The 20,392-nt window shown below is 43.7% G+C and overlaps 1 protein-coding gene across 2 annotated transcripts in view; it reads left to right on the top strand.

Moving 5' to 3' along the window:
• The window catches only part of wdr36 (WD repeat domain 36), a 183,264-nt gene that overhangs the window by 90,337 nt on the left and 72,535 nt on the right, over window positions 1-20,392 (top strand). For both annotated transcript variants that reach the window (XM_038805121.1, XM_038805120.1), the window contains exons 11-13: window positions 8,319-8,402; window positions 8,675-8,829; window positions 19,750-19,864. In XM_038805121.1, the coding sequence (XP_038661049.1) occupies window positions 8,319-8,402; window positions 8,675-8,829; window positions 19,750-19,864 (354 nt within the window). The remainder of the gene's footprint in view (window positions 1-8,318; window positions 8,403-8,674; window positions 8,830-19,749; window positions 19,865-20,392) is intronic.

Raw genomic sequence — 20,392 nt, 5'->3', positions numbered from 1 at the left:
TTAGATTGTACCTGGCGTCGAGGCAAGGATGTCCCTCTCCCCACTGTTGTTTGCCTTGGTTGTAGAGCCATTGGCGATGGTACTGAGAGCGCCAATGGATTGGAAGGGGCTAGTCGGGAGGCTGGTGGAATAAATATATGCAGACGACCTACTCGTATATATTTCTGACTCATTGGGGGAGATTATGTGGAACTTTGGGGAATTTGGCCGGTTCTCGGGGTACAAATTGAATGTGTGTAAAAGTGAGGTTTGTGTGATCCAAGCGAGGAGGCAGGAGTGGAGGCTGGAGGAGTTGCCGTTTAAGGTGGTGGGAGGTACTTTTCGTTACCTGGGTATTCAGGTGGCACGGAGATGGGAGCAGCTACACAAATTAAATCTGGGCTGATTAGTGGAACAAATTAAGGAGGACGTCCGGAGGTGGGACATGCTCCCGTTGTCACTGGCGGGGAGGGTACAGACTGTAAAGATGACGCTTCTCCCAAGATATTTTGTTTGTTTTTCAGTGTCTCCCTATTTTTATTACAAAGGTCTATATAGCCATGATTAGGAAGTGGGTAGTTGGGGAGGGGTTGGTGTGGGAGAGGGTGGAGGCGGCATTATGTAAGGGCACACGTTTAGGGGCATTCGTAACGGCACCCCAGCCGTTTTTGTGGCCCGGTACTCCACAAGCCCAGTGGTAGTGGCGGCCCTGAGAGCCTGGGGGCAATGGTGGAAGCATATGGGAGTAGAGAGAGCGTTGGTGTGGGTTCCAATCTGTGGTAATCACCGGTTTGTGCCGGGGATGGGGGTTGAGGTGGCAGAGAGCGGGTATTGAGAGGCTGGAAATCTGTTTATTGATGGGAGCTTTCCCGGTCTGGAGGATCTTGAAGTGAAGTTTGAATTGCCGGGAGGGAATGGGTTCCGATATCTCCAGGTAAGGGATTTTGTGCGAAGGCAGGTTTTTAGCTTTCCGCTCCTTAAGGGGATACAGGACAAGGTAGTTTCTAGAAACAGGGTGCGGCTGGGGAAGGGACGATAAGGTATCGGAAATTTAAAAGGAACTTATGACGGTATTATGGGCCAGGGTTTAGAAGTATATCATGGAGTTCACCTGACCAACAAACAACTTTTAATAGATCTTGGTTATGGGGAACAAGGGCCCACTTTACAGGTGTGCTGGAACAGAGATCAAGTATTTTTAAGCAAAAACAATGCTTATTCTATGAATCCAGTTAACCCCCTCCTTTTGCTCTCCTTCCCTTTCAAAGTACTTTTTAAGCATATTCACATGACACACTTGGTGAGTCTTCCTTCTATCTGGTGTTTTTACCACATAATTCACCTTACTTAATTTCCTTTCAATCTGATAAGGTCTACAAAACCTGGTTTTAAAGGTTCACCTACCACTGGTAACAATACTAAAACTTCTCCTCTGGCAAAATTAGGAACATTTGCTTTCTTGTCCGCTACCCGTTTCATCACATGTTGTGCGACCGTTAAATGTTGTGTTGCCAATTCCCCTGCTCTGTTTAATCGTTTCCTAAAATTTGATACATAATCCAATATAAGTTTCGACTGCTCACTCACCAATTTTTTCTTAATCAATTTAAGTGGTCCTGCCGCTGGCTCATCAACCACAGTCGGCATTACTCCCACCTGCGATCCACCTGTATCATTATCCAAGATAAACTATATTCCTGGACAAGATAGTTTCTCTATTATCCCTCCTAACACTTCACCACTCTTCATTGAACTATCCAACCTTACCTTATATAATGGAACACTACTCTTCTCACCTTGAATTCCACATATTACCACCTTTTCTGGCAGTGTTCCTCCCAAACTACATAACTCCTCATCTCTTGCCATCAAAGATTGATTAACTCCTGTATCTCTTAAAATTGTGACTTCTTTATCTACTCCTTCTGGTACACCTGGATAAACTTTACCCACACAAGTAAATTCTTTAAAGTGATCTGGCACCTTCTTATCAATCGCCTCTTGGTCAGGCTGTACAATCTTTTGCACCTCCTTTGCTTCACTTGAGCTTTTCTTTACCACTTTAACAAACCCCACTGACATATCCTGTTTTATCACATCAGCCTTCCCAGTGCTTTTCTTCGATCACCAACACTTGTGACTTTACATGGCCTGGTTTGTTACAGTGGAAACATGTGAAATTTTTCATTTCTCTTCCACCCTCCTGGATTTCGTTTTTAATCTGAGGTTCACTCCCATTATCTCCATCAAATATCCTTTACCTCTACCACTAGAGTATTTCTCTTCCCCAGTTTCTATCCCTCACAGGCTGAAACTGATATCGGAAAACAAACTTTGATTTATTCATAATCATCTGCCATTTCTGCTGCTAACCTCGCAGTTTAACCCTCTGCTCTTCCACATGAGTTCTCACTGCATCAGGAATTGAATTTTTAAACTCCTCCAAAAGTATAATTTCTCTGAGAGCTTCAGACATTTGATCTATTTTCAAAGCCCTCATCCACTTATCAATATCACTCTGTTTGATCCTTTCAAACTCCATGTATGCTTGACCAGGTTCTTTCCTTAAATTTCTAAACCTTTGTCTGTAGGCTTCAGGCACTAGTTCATATGCACCTAAGATGGATTTTTTTCACTTCCTCATCCATCCCAGATACCTCCTCTGATAGTGATGCAAACACTTCACTGGCTCCACCTACCAGCTTTGTTTGAATCAGTAATACCCACATGTCCTGTGGCCATTTCATTTGTTTAGCTACCTTCTCAAATGAAATGAAAAAGGCTTCTACCTCTTTCTCATCAAACTGTGGCAATGCTTAGACATATTTTAGTAGATCCCCACCAAGCCTTCAACTATGACGCTCTTTTTCTTTACCCTCATCACTGTCCTCCAACTGTACTTTTCCCTTTACATCTGCCGATTTTAACTGACTGTCGTGCTTTATGGCCATTTTCTGAAGTTCAGACTCTCTTTTTCCCTTTCTCCTCTTTTTCGTTTTCCTCACTATCTCTTTCTCTTTTTCTGTTTCCTCTTTATCGCTTTCTCTTTTTGTTCTGTCACGGCTATTCTTTCTTATTTCGTATTCAAGCTGCTTTAATTCTTTTTCATGTTCAAGTTCTTTAATCTGTAACTGAATTTTTGCCATGTCCAGTGAGTCAGACTGTATCTCAGGCAATTTTAAATGCTCAGCTACCGTTGTATCTGTTCTTTTCGTATGCTATCAAGTAAAGTTAACTGCAACGTTTTTGCCAAATCTAAAAGCCTTGTTTTAGTCTGTTTGTAAGGCACTGCGTGTGATCTTCTCCGCCCCCCAAAACTTCCGAGCCTCTGAAAGAGCCATTGTCCACAATACATTCCTACTTAAACTGGAATACCACACCTGAAAAGCAAACATGAACATATGCTCACCCCTCGCTGTCTTTAAGTTCACTAAGCCAACCCAATCACGAAAGATAGTGTGGACGCCAGAGGGCACTGAGAGCGCGGACGCAGGCTCTTATGTGGCCACGGTGTTGGAGAAGCAAATGGGGAGGGGGCCTTCGACCAGCCCCTGGAGGTCGATCGGTCGCTTGTGAGGAAGTCGCAGGCGAATGAGCCATCAAGGACAATGGTGGTGACGCTACACCAGTTTCTGGAAAAAGAGAAGATCTTGCAATGGACCAGGCAGATGAGAAGATGTATCTGGGAAGGCAATGATTTGATGGTTTACTGCTCGAACGGAGCATAGAATGCGTTGAGTTCATTGGGGAGGGGTGTGCTGTTGCCAGAGATTCTGCTTTGTAGCATGTTATGTTATGTTGCCACTACCGATGAGAGTATAACGCTAGTCTGTGACTCTAGGTTGGTCTGATATTGTCTCTTGGCATCCCGGATGACTTTGTGGAGGTCATACATGTATTTCTGGTATAAGTCAGTGTCGCCTGGCTTGAACGCCTCCAACCTGTCCTTCAGTAGGACTTCAATCTCCTGATTAAACCACGGATTCCGGTGGGTAACATGCGCACTACTTTCTTTGCCATGCAGTCGTCCACACATATTGCTGATAAAGTCTGTGATGGTAATAATAATAATAATCGCTTCTTGTCACAAGTAGGCTTCAATGAAGTTACTGTGAAAAGCCCCTAGTCACCACCTTCCAGCGCCTGTTCGGGGAGGCCTGTATGGGAATTGACCCGTGCTGCTAACCAGCAGCCCCAGTGTTGGTGACGGTGGTAGCATACTCGTTTATATATGGACCCGACCACTGACTCCAAGCAGTCACATAGCAGCTCTTCTGTTTCCTTGGACCAGCACTGCATGATCTTCTCAACCGGATTCTCATGCTTAAGTTTCTGTTTGTATGCCAGAAGAAGGAGCACCGTTTTATGGTCTGATTTTCCAAAATGCAGTCGGGGGATTGAACGTATTGCGATTTTTGTTTAGTAGTGATCGAGAGTGTTGCCACCCCTGGTGGGACAGGAGGTGTGTTGGTGGAATTTTGGCAGTACACTCTTGAGGTTGGCCTGGTTAAAGTCTCCAGCCACGATGAACAAGGCTTCATGGTAATCTGCTGTCATGACTGTGTGCAGACCAGCGCCGCCTTCATTCCCGCCTGGGGTGGGATGTAGATCGTTGTGATAACGGCTGAAGTGAACTCACGTGGAACGTCGTACGGACGGCACTTCACGGTCAGGTATTCCAGGTTCAGGGAACAGTGGGTCGACACATCCGAACACCAGGGGAAGTTGATGAGGAGGCAAACCCCTTCACCCTTTGCCTGATGACGCGGTGCGGTCCATCCAGTGTATTGAGAAACCTTCAGGTTGTATGGCACAGTCCAGTGAGGCAGGGGTGAGTAATGTCTCGGTGAAGCAGAGCACACAGCAGTCCCTTGTTTCCCGCTGAGTGGTAAGTCTAACCACTGTGTTACTGAGAACGGGGTGAAGTTTGGAATGCTGTACCTGACCCGCCTTTGGGTGACCTACAACGGCCGCCAATTTCACTTTGGAACACTGGAGGAAGCAATGGAGTTCTTGAGAGACAATGAACTGGCAGGAGAGGGAGGGCATTGAACTTTGGAGGGAATGTGAGGTGATGTTGTTTCCCTGACCCTTTTGTTATATTGTGCTGGGTTCTTTTGTTTTGATGACCAGGGGAGAACTTTTCTTCTCTAAGGTGCTGTTTAGCATTTCATGGGGTTCTTTGGTGGGAGGACGGTGGTGGGTGAGTGCACCTTTTTTTTTCTCCTTTACAGTGTTATTGTTCTTTACACCATGGTGGAATGCCTGTGGGGGTAGGATGTTTGGTGCCATGGGCGGGGCTGCCAGCCTAGCTCGGCAAGCTAGTTCATGGGAGCGCAACGGGGGCGATTAGTGGTTAGAGTTTGAGGGGATGGGATTGTTACTTTGTTCAGGGGAGGAGATGGGGGGGGGGGGGGGGGGGGGGGGACTGCTGACGGTGGGCAGTTGAAGTGCAATAAGGAGGGAGTTGGTGACAGACATCCGAGAGCAGGTCTGTCCGGTTGCAGTACGCAAGCCTGGGGCTGGCCCAAGAAGGGGTATGGTTGATTGCGAGGGGGGCGGCGTGCTCCCCGACAGACTGGTGACATGGAATGTGAGGGGGAAAAAGGTTGCATGCGTTCGCACCCCTGAGGAGTTTAAACGCAGATGTGGCATTTCTACAGGAAATGCATTTGAAGATTGGAGACAAGATTAGGCTAGGAAGTGGTGGATTGGATAGGTTTTTCATTCGGGGTTGGACTTGGAGATGCGGGGAGTGGCAGTGCTAATAAATGAGTGGGTAATATTTGAGGTATGGAACATAGTGGCTGATCGGGGGGGGGGCAGGCAAAGGTTTGTGATAGTGAGCGGGACATTGGAGGGGCCTTGATGAATGTTTATGCCCCTAATTGGGATGATGTCAGATTTACGAAACAGGCTTTGGGGAAGATCCCGGTCCTGGGCTCGCACCTGTTGATTATGGGGGGAACTTTAATACGGTCATCGATCGAGATTGGATCGGTCGGGTCCGCGGTCGGCAGTGGCTAAAGAGTTAAAGGGGTTCATAGAGCTCTGGGGGGGGGGGGGGGGGGGGGGGGGGTGGTGTGTGGAATCGTGGAGGTGTAGCAGGCTGAGGGCGAAGTAATTTTTGTACTCTTCCCATGTGCACAGGGTGTACTCGCGGATTGATTACTTTATGGTGGATAAGACTTTGCTGGTGGGGATGGTCGACTTAGGGTGCTCAGCGATTGTGACCACAAGTCCCACTAGGTGGACTTGGAAGTAGACCACCTTAAGGCAGTGGTCAGGGACGAGTTGATATCGATTCGGGCGAACAGGGACAGGATGGAGCAGGCAGAGATGGCTAGGCTGGTGGAGGATATCCTGCGAGTAGATAGGAGATCCTGCGGGTAGATAGGAGATACTCGCGGGCTCGGGAGACAAGCTTGTTGAAGGAGAGGCCGAAACTCCAGATGGAGGTAGGGTTGGTGTCCACAGGGATGGTATTGAGGCAGCTGCGGAGGGCCAGAGGGGCAGTGTATGAATGAGGAAGGAGCAGTGCTCCGAAAGCTCGTGTTTAAAACAAAGCTCGTGTTTGAAACAAGCAAGAGGACAGTAGGGGAGGCTGGGCCAGCTGCCGTTTTTAAGTGGTGGGGATGAACATTAGATACCTAGGCATTCGGGTGTTGCAGGCATAGGAACATATGCACAAATTGAACCAGGTGCGGTTGGTTGAGCAGATGAAGGAGGATTTTAAGAGGTAGGTTGTGCTCGCTCCAGCTGTTGCTTGTGGGGCGGGTGCAAACCGTGAAAATGACGCTGCTTCCGAGGTCCCTATTCGTTTTTCAGAACCTCTCAATTTTTATCCCAATGGCTTTTTTAAGAAACGTTAACGTCCTGATTTGAGGGTTTGTTTGAGCGGAGAAATACCCCCGGTGCTGCTGCAGCGGGGATGTGTCAGGGGAGTTAGCTGGCTCTGCCCAATTTAATGAACTACTACTGGGCAGCAAATAGCCATGATTAGGAAGTGGGCAGTGGTAGACGGGTCGGTGTGGGAGCGGTTTGAGGCAGCCTCTTGTAAGGGCACTAGCTTAGGGATACTGTTAACAGCACGTCTGTCGTTCTCGCCAGCCAGGTACTCCACGAGCTCGGTGGTGGTGACGGCCCTGAGGGTGTGGGGACAGTAGCGGCAGCACCTGGGATTGGGAGATGCCTCGGTTTGCCCACTGATCTGTGGGAACCACAGGTTTGCCCTATGGGGGTGGATGCAGGGTTCTGGAGGTGGTGGTGAGCGGGGATCAAACAGTTTGGGGGCTTATTTGTGGGGGGCAGATTTTTGAGCCTAAAGGAACTGGAAGATGACTATGAGCTGCCCAGCGGGAATGGGTTCCAGTACTTACTAGTATGGGATTATGTTAGGAAGCAGGTGCCGTCCTTTGCCGACCTGCCGCCCCGGGGCTGCAGGACAAGGTAGTGTTGTAAACAGGAGTTGCTGAAGGTAGGGTGTCGGAGATTTATAAGGAATTGATGGACTGAGAGGGTGCCCCAATAGCAGAAGTTAAGCGGAAGTGGGAGATGGAGGCTGAGTTATGGGAGGAGGCTCTGAGGAGAGTGAACCCCTCCTCTTGTGTGCTAGGCTTGGCCACATTAAATTTAAAGTAGTCCATAGGGCTCATGTAACGGTGGCCAGAATGAGCAGGTTCTTTGAGGGGGTAGAGGATAGGTATGAGCAGTGCACAGGGGGGCCTGCGAACCATGCCCACGTGTTTTGGGCTTGTCTGAAACTGGAGGGATTCTGGTGGGGGTTTGCTGACGTGATGTCTGAGGTACTGAAGGTGAAGATTGTCCAGAGTCCAGAAGTGGCGATTTTCAGAGTGTTGGACTACCTGGGAGCCAAGGGGTCAAAAGAGGCCGACGTCTTGGCCTTTGCCTCCCTGGTCGCCTGGAGACTGATCTTGTTAGAATGGAGGGATTCAGGATTGCTGAAACCAGGGATGTGGGTAAGCGACCTCACGGATTTCCTGAAGCTACAAAAGATTAAGTTCGCCTTGAGGGTCTGTGGAGGGATTCGACAAAAACCTATAAGTATTTAAACAGGCTGATAAATTACTGATGGTGCATTCAGGGTAGGGTGAATGGCTTTCCTCACTTCTGTCAGCTGCTTGGCCTTTGACCAGGGGATGGTACAAATGGATGGAGGCAAGAATAGCTTTTTCATAGAATCAGTACATACACACACCTATTTAATCTATTAGATGTAATACGGTTTGTACTCATGTCCTTTTTTTATTGTTCTTTAGAAATATGTACCAAAGTTGTTTTTTTTTAAAAAAATCAAGTGTATATTTTTTTCTTTTAAGGTTCCATTAATAAAAAGAAATCCAAAAAGAAAGGGTTGAAGTATGATACATTGAAACTACCTCCTATTACTACGTTTGCTTCAGGTAATGGGACACCGATTCTGATTTTCTACTTTAGAATGACTGAAATGGCTTTCAAGTTGGAACATTACCCAGTTTAAATACAAAAAAATTATTAAACTGTCGATCTTTCCAACTGTTTGCAGGCGGTTACAATATAATGTATGCTTAACTTAAATATTTGAATGTTTCTTGAATCTTAACTATAGATTTCTATTAAAAATTATCTCAATGTATTTCTGGCTTTGAATGTTTCTAATGCTGCTGATTAATTTGGTTCTGATTTGTTATGGTAGAATCAGCACGTCAAAGTTATTGGGATGGAATTATTGCCTGCCATCAAGGGTATCTAATCAGTACAACATGGAACTACCAGCAAACCTCAATGGGAGCACACAAACTTGAACCTAAGAGATATCTTAAAGATCGTACCCTGGATGTATGTTCTACGGTATGTATGTTGCACTGTTGCTTGAATAAATTTTTAGCTTATTAAGCCATAGTATCACTATTTCTGTGTATATGCCTATCGGTCACTGTAGTAAAGATAGGTTAAAAATAGTCAGTATTTATGGGATAGAAAGGACTGAAATTTATCCTCTGTAATAGGTTTAAGCTAACTCACTTTGAACTGCAGAAAGCTGAAATGATCGAGGGATATATCATAATTTGAGGATAAGGGATAAACCATTTAGGACTGAGGTGAGGAGAAATTTCTTCACCCAGTAAGTAGTGAATTTGTGGAATTCACTTTCACAGAGAGCAGTTAAGGCCAAAACATTGTGTAATTTCAAGAAGGAATGAGATATTGCTCTTAGGGCTAAAGGGGTATAGGGGAAGGCTGGATCAGGGTATTGAGCTTGATGATCAGCTATGATAATGAATGGCGGAGCAGGCTCGCCGGTCCAAATGGCCACCTCCTGCTTCTAATCCTATGTAAGTTTCTATGTATACGGGTGTCGCTGCCTAGACCAGCATTTATTGATAATCCCTAATTGCCCTGGAGAAGATGGTAGTGAGCTGCTGCCTTGAACCGCTGCAGTCCATGTGGTGTAGGTACACCCACAGTGCTCTTGGGGAGGGGGTTCCAGGATTTTACCAAATGACAGTGAAGGAATAGTCAGCATGGTGAGTGGCTTGGAAGGAAACTTCCAGGTGATAGTGTTCCCATGTGTCTACAGCCCTTGTCCTTCTAGACAGTAGCGGTTGTGTGTTTGGAAGGTGAGTTCCTGCAGTGCACCTTGTAGATGGTGCACATTGCGACCACTGTGCATAAGTGGTGGAGGGATATTTGTGGATGGGGTGCCAATTGCGTGCACACATACATTTATATATAAAACATTGTTACTTTTTGGGTTGGATTTTCAATCATTCATTTATTTATTTTGTAGCTCAACTTTATTAAAGTATTTTAAGACGTGAATGCTTTAGACGTTTTCATGAGTGAGAAATATGTATTTCCAAAATGTATAAAAGTTTTAAATGGGTATTTAAATGGGCTCTAGCTCCAGTAGCACACACTCCTCCTGAATCAAAGTTGTAGGGTTAAAACCATGTTTCACGACTAGATCACATAATCTCAGCTAACATTTCCATTCACTGGGAGAGCTGCACTGGGGGAATATCATCTTTTTAATGAAATGTTAAACCAATGTACTGTCTGGCCTTTCAGGTGGGCGTAAAATATTTTATGACAGTATTTGACCAACCTTCTTTTAGCCAGTGTCCCTTAAAATATTTAATTTGAGCATTTATTGCATTGCTTTTTGGAAGATTGCAATGCTGTATTTGCCCACATTGCACTGATACTGATCCTGTATCTTTGAAGGCCTTTGGCCTTTTCTGAGGACATGAAGAGTGCTATATAAATCCAAGCTCTTGTTCTTTTACTTCCTCTTAATCATATTTGCAGCTTCTATGCTACTTATGGATTTAAAATTGTATAATATGATTTAACAATTATGCAATTACCGTATTCCTTTGGATATTGATAATGAATGTGCAAATGAATGGCAGCATTTGCAAATACCTGACAATTCTATCTCTTGTCTGGTATACAATAGACACTACATAAAGTATGTGTATATTGTCATGTATACCTGTATATTGTCCTGTGTATATCTGCTCTGTACAAGTTAAAATTTATAAATAACTACCTAATCTAGCAGGAATATGGAAGCACCAAGTGGAAAAGTTTGAATGTCTAGCACGAGGGGACATAGCTTTAAATTGAGGGGAGATAGATATAGGACAGATGTCAGAGGTATGTTCTTTACTCGGAGAGTAGTAAGGGCGTGGAATGCCCTGCCTGCAACAGTAGTGGACTCACCAACATTAAGGGCATTTAAATGGTCATTGGATAAACATATGGATGATAAGGGAATAGCGTAGATGGGCTTTAGAGTGGTTTCACAGGTCGGTGCAACGTCGAGGGCTGAAGGGCCTGTACTGCGCTGTAATGTTCTATGTTCTAATATAAAATAAGCACTTCAATTATGTATCCCATATGCTTACGGTAGGAAGCCAAACAAAACGAAAGGCAATGCATTAAAATAGAAGCGAAGAGTCAGTGTCAAGATAACAGTACAGAAGGAGGATTTTCTGCCTATCCAAGTCCATCTGCTGCTCGAGCAATTGAGTCCGACCCATTCCAACACTCTATCCCTGTAGTCCTGCAAGTTTATTTCCCTCAAGTGCCCTCCAATTTCCTTTTGAAATGATCATCGCTTCACCACCCTTGTAGGCAGAGAGTTCCAGATCATTACCACTCACTACTTCCCCTCTCCCCTCCACCTCTTGCCCAAGATGTTGTATGTGTGTCCCCTAGGCCTTGTGCCATCAGCCAGTGGAAACAACGTGTCTTGGTCTATCTTATATAAAACTTACCTGTTATAATCATGTACACCTCTCTTTCCTGAGTACAACCCTAACGTTTTAACCTAACTTTGTCGCTGATCCCCAAAACCATTCTGATAAATCTCATCTGCACCCTCTTAAGGATGCTCAGTTCCTTCCTAAAGTGTAGTAACGAGAACTGAATACAGTAGCTGTTGCCTAACCAGAGCTTTATAAAGATTCAGCATAGTTTCCCTGCTTTTGTACTCAATACCTTTTTATGTAGCCCAAGCTCCTATATGCTTTGCTGACTGCTTTCAGTATGCCCTGCCACCTTCAAAGATTGCACATGAACCTCGGGTCCCTCTTTCCCTGCAAATTAATTAGGACTGTGCCATTATTTATTACATAGAATTACATAGAATTGACAGTGCAGAAGGGCCATTCGGCCCATCAAGTCTGCACCGGCTCCTGGAAAGAGCACCCTACCCAAGGTTAACACCTCCACCCTATCCCCATAACCCAGTAACCCCACACAACACTAAGGGCAATTTTGGACACTATAAGGGCAATTTGTCATGGCCAATTCACCTAACCTGCACATCTTTGGACTGTGGGGGAAACCGGAGCACCCGGAGGAAACCCACGCACACACTGGGAGGATGTGCAGACTCCGCACAGACAGTGACCCAAGCCGGAATTGAACCTGGGACCCTGGAGCTGTGAAGCGATTGTGCTCTCCACAATGCTACCATGCTGCCGTATATATTGCTTCTCCCCATCCCTTTTGCTAAACTGCATCATCTCTGTTCTCTGTATTAAATTCCAACTGTCATTTGTCAGCTTGCCTATCTGTACCCTTTTTGCGGATGAATTGTATAATCCTCACTATTTGCAACATGTCCGAGTTTATTATCATTGGCAAATTTTGAAATTTTGCTCCCTTCCAATATACAGCTCATTTATATGCACCATAAAAAGCAATGGTCCAAGCATAACAACATAAGAATAGAAGCGGGCGTAGTGTGTATAGAGCAGGGATCAGTGTTGGTACAACAACTATTCACGATATACATTAAATGATCTAGTACATTGTTGCTAAGTTTACAGATGACACAAAGTATGTAGAGGGACGGGTTGTGTTGAGGAAGCAGAGAGTCTGCAGAAGGACCTGGGCGGGCTAGGAGAGTGGGCAAAGAAGGAATACAGTCTGGAAAAGTGAGGTTATGCACTTTGGTAGGAAGAATATAGGCATAGTCTATTTTCTAAATGGGAAAAGTCTTCAGAAATCAGAAACACAAAGGGACTTGAGTCCTAGTTCAGGATTCTCTTAAAGTTAACATGCAGGTTCATTTGACAGTTAGGAAAGCAAATGCAATGTTTGCATTCCTGTCGAGAGGGCTAGAATACAAGAGCAGGGATGTAATGTTGAGGCTGTAAGAGGCTCTGGTCAGACCTCATTTGGAATATTGAGAGTTGTTTTGGGCCCCGTATCTAAGGAAGGATGTGCTGGCAGAGAGAGTCCAGAGGAGATTCACCGCAATGATCCCTGGATTGAAGGACTTGTCGTATGAGGAGTGGTTGAGGACTCTGGGTCTGTACTCGATGGAGTTTAGAAGGATGAGGGGGGATCTCATTGAATCTTTCGGAATACTAAGAGGTCTCGATAGAGTGAACGTGGAGAGGATATTTCCATTAGTAGGAGAAACTAGAACCCGAGGTCACAGCCTCAGAATGAAGGGTCAATCCTTTAAAACCGAGATGTGGAGGAATCTCATGAGCCAAAGCTCAAATCCGTGGAACACGTTGCTGCAGAAGGTTGTGGAGGCCAAGTTACTGACTGGCTTCAAGACAGAGATAGATAGGTTCTTGATTGCTAAGGAGAATGGGGATTAGAAACGGCGGAGCAGACTTGATGGGCGAATGGTCTAATTCTGCTCCTATGTTTTATATGGTATTGTGACAAGCCTGCTGTGCCATTCAATTACATTATGGCTGACCTTTGACTTCAATTCCACTTTTCTATTCACTCCTCATATTGCTTGATTCCCTTAGTCTTATAAAAATCTGTCTTTGTCAGCCTTAAATATATTCAACGATAGAGCATCCACAACCCTCCAAGGTAGAGAATTCCAAATATTCACAACCCTTTGAGCAAATACATTTCTTCTAATCTCAGTCCTAAATGATCAGCCCTTATCGTAAGATACTGCCCCCTTTGTTCTACATTTCCCAGCCATGGGAAACTACCTCTGTCAAATCTGTCGGGTTCCTTCAGAATCCTGTATGTTTCAATGAGATATTTCATTTTCTTAACTCCAGAGTACTTGGGCCCAATTTGCTTAGTGTCTTATAGGACACTCCTCCTTATGTACCCCTACGCTCATCCTATGAGCTATATGAGCCCTACACTCATCCCTAGAGCATCTCGAAAACAAGGACTCCTACATCAGACTCCTATTTATTGACTATAGCTCCGCCTTCAACACCATAATCCCAGCCAAGCTCATATCAAAGCTCCAAAACCTAGGACTTGGCTCTCCACTCTGCAACTGGATCCTCGATTTTCTGACCAACAGACCACAATCAGTAAGAATGAACACTAACGCCTCCTCCACAATAGTCCTCAATACCGGGGCCCCGCAAGGCTGTATACTTAGCCCCCTACTCTACTCCCTGTACACACACGACTGCGTGGCAAAACTTGGTTCCAACTTCACCTACAAGTTTGCTGACGATACGACCATAGTGGGCCGGATCTCGAATAACGCCGAGTCAGAATACAGGAGGGAGATAGAGAACCTAGTGGAGTGGTGCAATGACAACAGTCTATCTCTCAATGCCAGCAAAACTAAAGAGCTGGTCATTGACTTCAGGAAGCAAAGTACTGTACACACCCCTGTCAGCATCAACGGGGCCGAGGTGAAGATGGTTAGCAGTTTCAAATTCCATGGGGTGCACATCTCCAAAAATCTGTCCTGGTCCACTCACGTCGACGCTATCACCAAGAAAGCACAACAGCGCCTATACTTCCTCAGGAAACTAAGGAAATTCAGCATGTCCACATTAACTCTGACCAACTTTTACAGATGCACCATAGAAAGCATCCTATCGGGCTGCATCACAGCCTGGTATGACAACTGTTCGGCCCAGGACCGCAACAAACTTCAGAGTGTCGTGAATGCCGCCCAGTCCATTACACGAACATGCCTCCCATCCATTGACTCCATCTACACCTCCTGCTGCCTGGGGAAAGTGGGCAGCATAATCAAAGATCCCTCCCACCTGGCTTACTCTTCCAACTTCTTCCATCGGGCAGGAAATACAGAAGTCTGAGAATACACACGAACAGACTGAAAAACAGCTTCTTCCCCACCGTCACCAGACTCCTAAATGACCCTCTTATTGACTGATCTCATTAAAACTGCACCATTTATGCTTCATCCGATGCCAGTACTTATATAGTTACATTGTATATCTTGTGTTGCCTTATTATGTATTTTCTTTTATTCCCTTTTCTTCCCATGTACTTAATGATCTGTTGAGCTACTTGCAGAAAAATATTTTTCACTGTGCCTCGGTACACGTGACAATAAACCAATCCAATCCAAGGTAGGGAAATTACCTAGTAAACTTTTCTGCACTACCTCCAATGCAAGTAGATCTTAAATAAGAAGATACAACTGAGCACAGTATTCGATATGTAGTCTCAACCCTGTAGCGTGGTCCAATCCCCTTCCACTTGCCATTTAGCTTGCTAATTGATTACTGTACCAGCATGCTAACTTTTGCCATTCCTTGTGCAAATACACCCAAGCATGCCTTTTTAAAAAATACATTCTGTGTTTCTTTTCTAACTACCAAAGTGAGTAACCTCATAATTCCCCACATTGTACTCTATCTGCCACCTTGTTGCCCATTCATTTGCCCTGTCAATATTTCTCTGCTGCCTTTAGACTGCATTCCCAACTGGCTTTGTATTGTCAGCGCACTTAGGTACATTACTCAAACCCTTTGTCTAAGACATGAATGTAGATTGTAAATAGCTGTGGCCTCAGCACTGACCTTTGCAGCACTCCACTGGTTACAGCCACCAACTTGAAACGTTTATCCAGACGCTTTGCTTTGGTGGTTAGCCAGTCACCTCCATGCCAAAGATCAGTTCAACTCCAAGAGTCCTTATCTTGTATATAACCGTTCCTCTGGCACCTTATCAAACACCTTTTGGAAATTCAGGTATACTGGATCTCCTTGTTCCCCTTTATCAACCCTTCTAGTTACAGCCTCAAAAATAATCTTAAGTTTGGCAAACGTGATTTCCATTTTGCAAAACAATCTTAATGTTGCCTAATCATAGTATGATTTTCTAAGTGCATTGTTAAGACTTCTTTACTGAGAGATTCCAGCATTCTCCCAATGACTGATGTCAGGCTGATTTACCTGTAGTTCCCTGTTTTCTCTCTCCCTTCTTTCTTGAATAACGTTTCAATCTAATGGGACTATACTAGAATCCAAGGGACTTTGGAAAATCGTAACTAGTGCATCCACTATTTCTGCTGTGAATGCCAGAATGTAGGCTATCGTCTCCTGGGAATTTGCTGGGTTTAAGTCCCTTGAGTTTCTCCAACAATTTTTGTCTGCTCACAGTAGCACAAGTGGATAGCACTGTGGCTTCACAGTGCTAGGGTTCCAGGTTCGATTCCCTGCTGGGTCACACTCTGTGCGGAGTCTGCACGTTCTCCCCATGTCTGCGCGGGTTTCCCCCGGGTGCTCCGGTTTCTTCCCACAGTCCAAAGATATGCAGGTCAGGTGGATTGGCCATGCTAAATTTCCCTTTGTGTCCAAAAAAAGATTAGGAGGGGTTATTGGGTTGCAGGGATAGGGTGGAAGTGAGGGCTTAATATGGGTCAGTGTGCAGACTCAATGGGCCGAATGGCTTTCTTCTGCACTGTATGTTCTATTAGTTACCTGAGGTTCCTCACTCTTGTTAATTACCCCCTTGCTTGCCCTCTATTCCCAGTGTGTAACTTCTATGAAATGACAGATAGAAAATGTGTTCATTATCTCAGCAATTTCCTTATTTCCCCCTGATAATTTCTTTTGTCTCTGCCTCTAAGAGACCAATATTTATTTTCACGCTTTTCCTTTTGATGTGTGCGAAAGGTCTTGCAGTCTGTTTTTATACTCTTGGCTACTTCACTCTTTCCCCCTTTAACAACTTTTAGGTGGCATATTGCTTGTTTTTAGAACACTCCCAAACATCAATTTTCAATGATTATTCATGGGAATATTTTAAGACTCTTTTAAAAATCTCTTACTATCCTTAATTTACCAAGTGAACGCAGATGGGTCTGTCTTGCTGATTTTTTTGCTATTCATGGAATATACTTTTGTTGAACCTTTTGAATTATTTCTTTAAATGTTTCCTGTTATTTAATGCCAATTTAGTCGTTTACCCAGTCAACTTTGGCTAACTTTCCCCTTATAGCTATGTATTTGGCTTTGTTTAAATTTAAGAATGGGTATGTCACTTTTAAATTTGATTTGGAATTCAATTGTATTATAGTTGCTATTTCTCACCGGATCTTTTAGTATGATCTTTTATTATAAAATTACTAATTAAACCTACCTCCTTACACAGCACTAAATCTAAAATAGCTATATCCTTAGTCGGTCCCAGAATGTATTGCTCCAGGGAACTGTCAATGAAAACATTCTACAAACCCAACTCCCAGGCCATCTTTGCCAATTTGACTTATTCAGTCTGTATTACGATTAAAGTCCCGCATAATTCTTCCATTGCCTTTATTACAAGCTTCAATAATTTCTTGCTTAATGCTCTATTCAACAGTAGAATTACTGTTAGAGGGCCTATAAAGTACACCCAACAGTATTTTCTGATCCTTGATATTCCTAATCTCCAGCCATATTGATTTTGCCTCCTTCAGAGCCAAGATCCTTTATCACGAATGTCTTTATGTCATCCTTTGCGACCAGGGTTACATTCTGGTTGTCTTTTTGAAATATTGTGTGCCATGGAATATTTATTTCCCAATTGTGGTCTCCTGGTAACCATGCAATTAGATCTAAACCATTTGTCTATATTTGTGCTGCTAGTTCATCTATCATATTGTGGATGTTTCGTACATTAAGTTAAAGAGCCTTCAATTTTATTTTGTCTTACCACTGTTGCCTTTATGTCCTTATTCCCTGACCCACTATTACTGTCCAACTTTGTGTGCCTTCACGTCCTGCTCTGCTTTCCTTTGCCCACATCCCTACACTGTTCCATTATCTCTGCCTTTTTCTTTAAATTTCTACATCTCCCTTCACTGAAACCCTTCCCATTCCTGTTAATATAAAGCCTAGTTATACTCTGACCTGAACAGGCACCAGAGTGTGGCGACTAGGGGATTTTCACAGTAACTTCATGGCAGTGTTATACTGCAATGACAATAATAAAGATTATTATTATTATTGATGCCAAGCTAGTTTAAGTGGAGCCCTCCCAACCAAGATCGCCCTCATTCTCGTGTGGTGCCAGTGTCCCATGAATCAAAACCCTTCTTCCCATATCATTCTTTTGAGCCGCCATGTAATTAATTGTCTCTATGCCAATTGGCGTGTGGCTCAGGTTACAACACAAATAATTGCCTTTGAGGTTCTGCATTTTAATTTGGACTCTAACTCATCAAACCGTCTCAGCAGAAGATCATTTCAGTTCTACCCATGTCCTCGATTCCTACACAGGCCACTTTCCCCACTCTGAACCTCACTCCATGTTCATTTCCAGCCATGAGGAGAGATGCCTAACCTTGGCACCTGGCAGGCGACAGAACGTATGGAGCTCCCAGTCGCGGCTGCAGAGAACAGTATGTGCCCACCCGCCCCTGATGATATTGGACCTTATCACTACCACATTAGTTTTTGCCCCCCCCCCCCCCATTGGAATGGTACCTTAAACCATGGTGCTTTGAACATTTTGCTCATTCACCCTGCAGTCCTTTTTCTCATCCACATAAGTAGCTAGTGTTCCATGCCTATTGGTCAACGGCAAAAACTGAGGCATCTCCATTACTACATGCTGGATCCCCATACCTGCCAGTCTCTCAATCACATCCCCCTCTCCCCGTCCCTGACTAAATGTTTACTTAGCCAAACGGGTGTGACTGCCTCCTGGTACAAAGGTAATTCTCCTTATCCCTGATGCCCTTTAATGTTTGCAACTTCAACTCTAGCTCAGTAACTCCGTATCAAAGTTGCTTAAGCAATAGTCACTTACTAAAGATATGGTGATCCAGGACTGTAATATATTCCACATATTCCAACTTGGCACACCCCCAACCAGTCATGTCTGTCTGTTTATTTAATTAATCAGTTAGTTAATAATTTTAGACAACTAAAGTAATAGCAAGTTCTACTCTCTGAACTTTGCAACAGAGGAAGAATGCTCACCAGCTTCTGGAAATCATCATTGTCTAAATGCCATGTTGAGTGATGTAGGTAACCATGATGACCAAGATGACCTTTGTGAGTTCTGGTTAAGCCAGACGTAAACATTGTCCAGCTGCTTCCATTGCTGCACGAATAACGCTTCCAAAGAACCACTTTTGTTGTCTTTTGATATTATATAAGAGCTCGCTTGTTCTTCAACCTTATTTAGTACTACCATGTTAGTTTTTCTTCTCCACCCAGCAAACATAACCGTAGATCCAAAACCACCACATTTCTATGCTGTTGATTTTCTTTACTTCCTACCAAACAGATACATTTATCTGTGTTGAGCTTTATTTTCCAATTATTTGCCAACTCTGCAAGTTATGTCCTCCTGAAATTTGTTGTAGTCCTCCTCAGTTTTGACAATCCCCCACTCTGCAAATGTAGAAATGTTGATTTGAGCGCCCACATCATTAATATAAATGATGAACAGCAGGGTTCCAGCAATCCAGCAATTGAACGTCACTTTCCACCTTCTGCCACTTTGAATACCCATCCTTTATTCCTACTCTGCTTTCTTACTTGAAAGGTAACAACTCATTCTGCCACTTGTCCCCAACTCTATTCTCTGACTTTATTCATTAGTCTTTTATAGGGAACGTTATCAAAAGCCTTTTGGAAGTGGAGATAAATTACATCCACTGTATTGCCATTGTCTGCTCTCTCTGTCACCTCAAAAGAATTTGAGCGAGATTTTCTGTTTTGAAATCCATGTTGACTATTCTGTATTATATTTCTCATTTCTTGATGTTCCTCTACTTTCTCCTTTAGTACGGATTATATTATTTTTCTTACCACTGATATTAAGCTAATTGCTCTATAATTTCCTGGACATGCTCTTATTCCCTTTCTTAAATACAAAAATGACACAAAGCCAAAATCAAACTTAATGGCCAATCTCTAAGCCCTAGAAAGTAATGATGAAAGTCTTTACATTCTGTGTTAATTTCTTAGATGCTTATGCAGCCTATTTTGCTGTTGAGTTGATGCATTTAAAAACATATCAATCACATATGAAAGATTTTTGTTCTATTTTTAGGCTGTGGATATAACATCGTGTGGAAATTTTGCTGTTGTTGGCCTTTCTTCAGGCCACGTGGATGTATATAACCTGCAATCAGGCATCCACAGAGGGCAGTATGGCAAAGAAAAGGGTAAGTGCAAGGCTTGATAATATTTGGAATCATTTGCTTGCTTTAATAGTCTTTTGTGCAGGTAGATGGATGCAGAGCAATACAGATAGAAGCAGAGGAGGATTATCATGCTATGTGTTGCACACAACGCCTTATTTTAAGTGTGCGAACAAATGTTGAAGATCACCTAATTGTGGCCTGCTCACTGATGTGACACAGAGCATCATGCGCAAATACTTTGCAGCAACTAATAATTTTTGATCCAAGCTGTTTTAAGAATTGAATCATATTTTTTAAAACTTCTAGAAAACACCCCCCATATTAAACGGCCCATTTTCTCTATTTAATTGTAGCTTTGTAATTAATTTGCAATCAAGTATACTTTTAAAACTGATTGTAAATATTTGAGGTAATATAATTTTAAACTGTGGCAGAGTCATGTGGACTCAATGTTAACTGCTCCTCTCCACAGATGGTGCTAGATCTGCTGAGTTTATCCAGCATTTTCTGTTTTTAGTTCAGATTTCCAGCATGCACAGTAATTTGCTT

The sequence above is a fragment of the Scyliorhinus canicula genome, chromosome 8 (assembly GCF_902713615.1).
Source record: "Scyliorhinus canicula chromosome 8, sScyCan1.1, whole genome shotgun sequence".
NCBI lineage: Eukaryota > Metazoa > Chordata > Chondrichthyes > Carcharhiniformes > Scyliorhinidae > Scyliorhinus > Scyliorhinus canicula.
The sequence above is the reverse complement of the archived record's forward strand: the minus strand, read 5'-3'. Positions and strand labels throughout refer to the sequence as shown.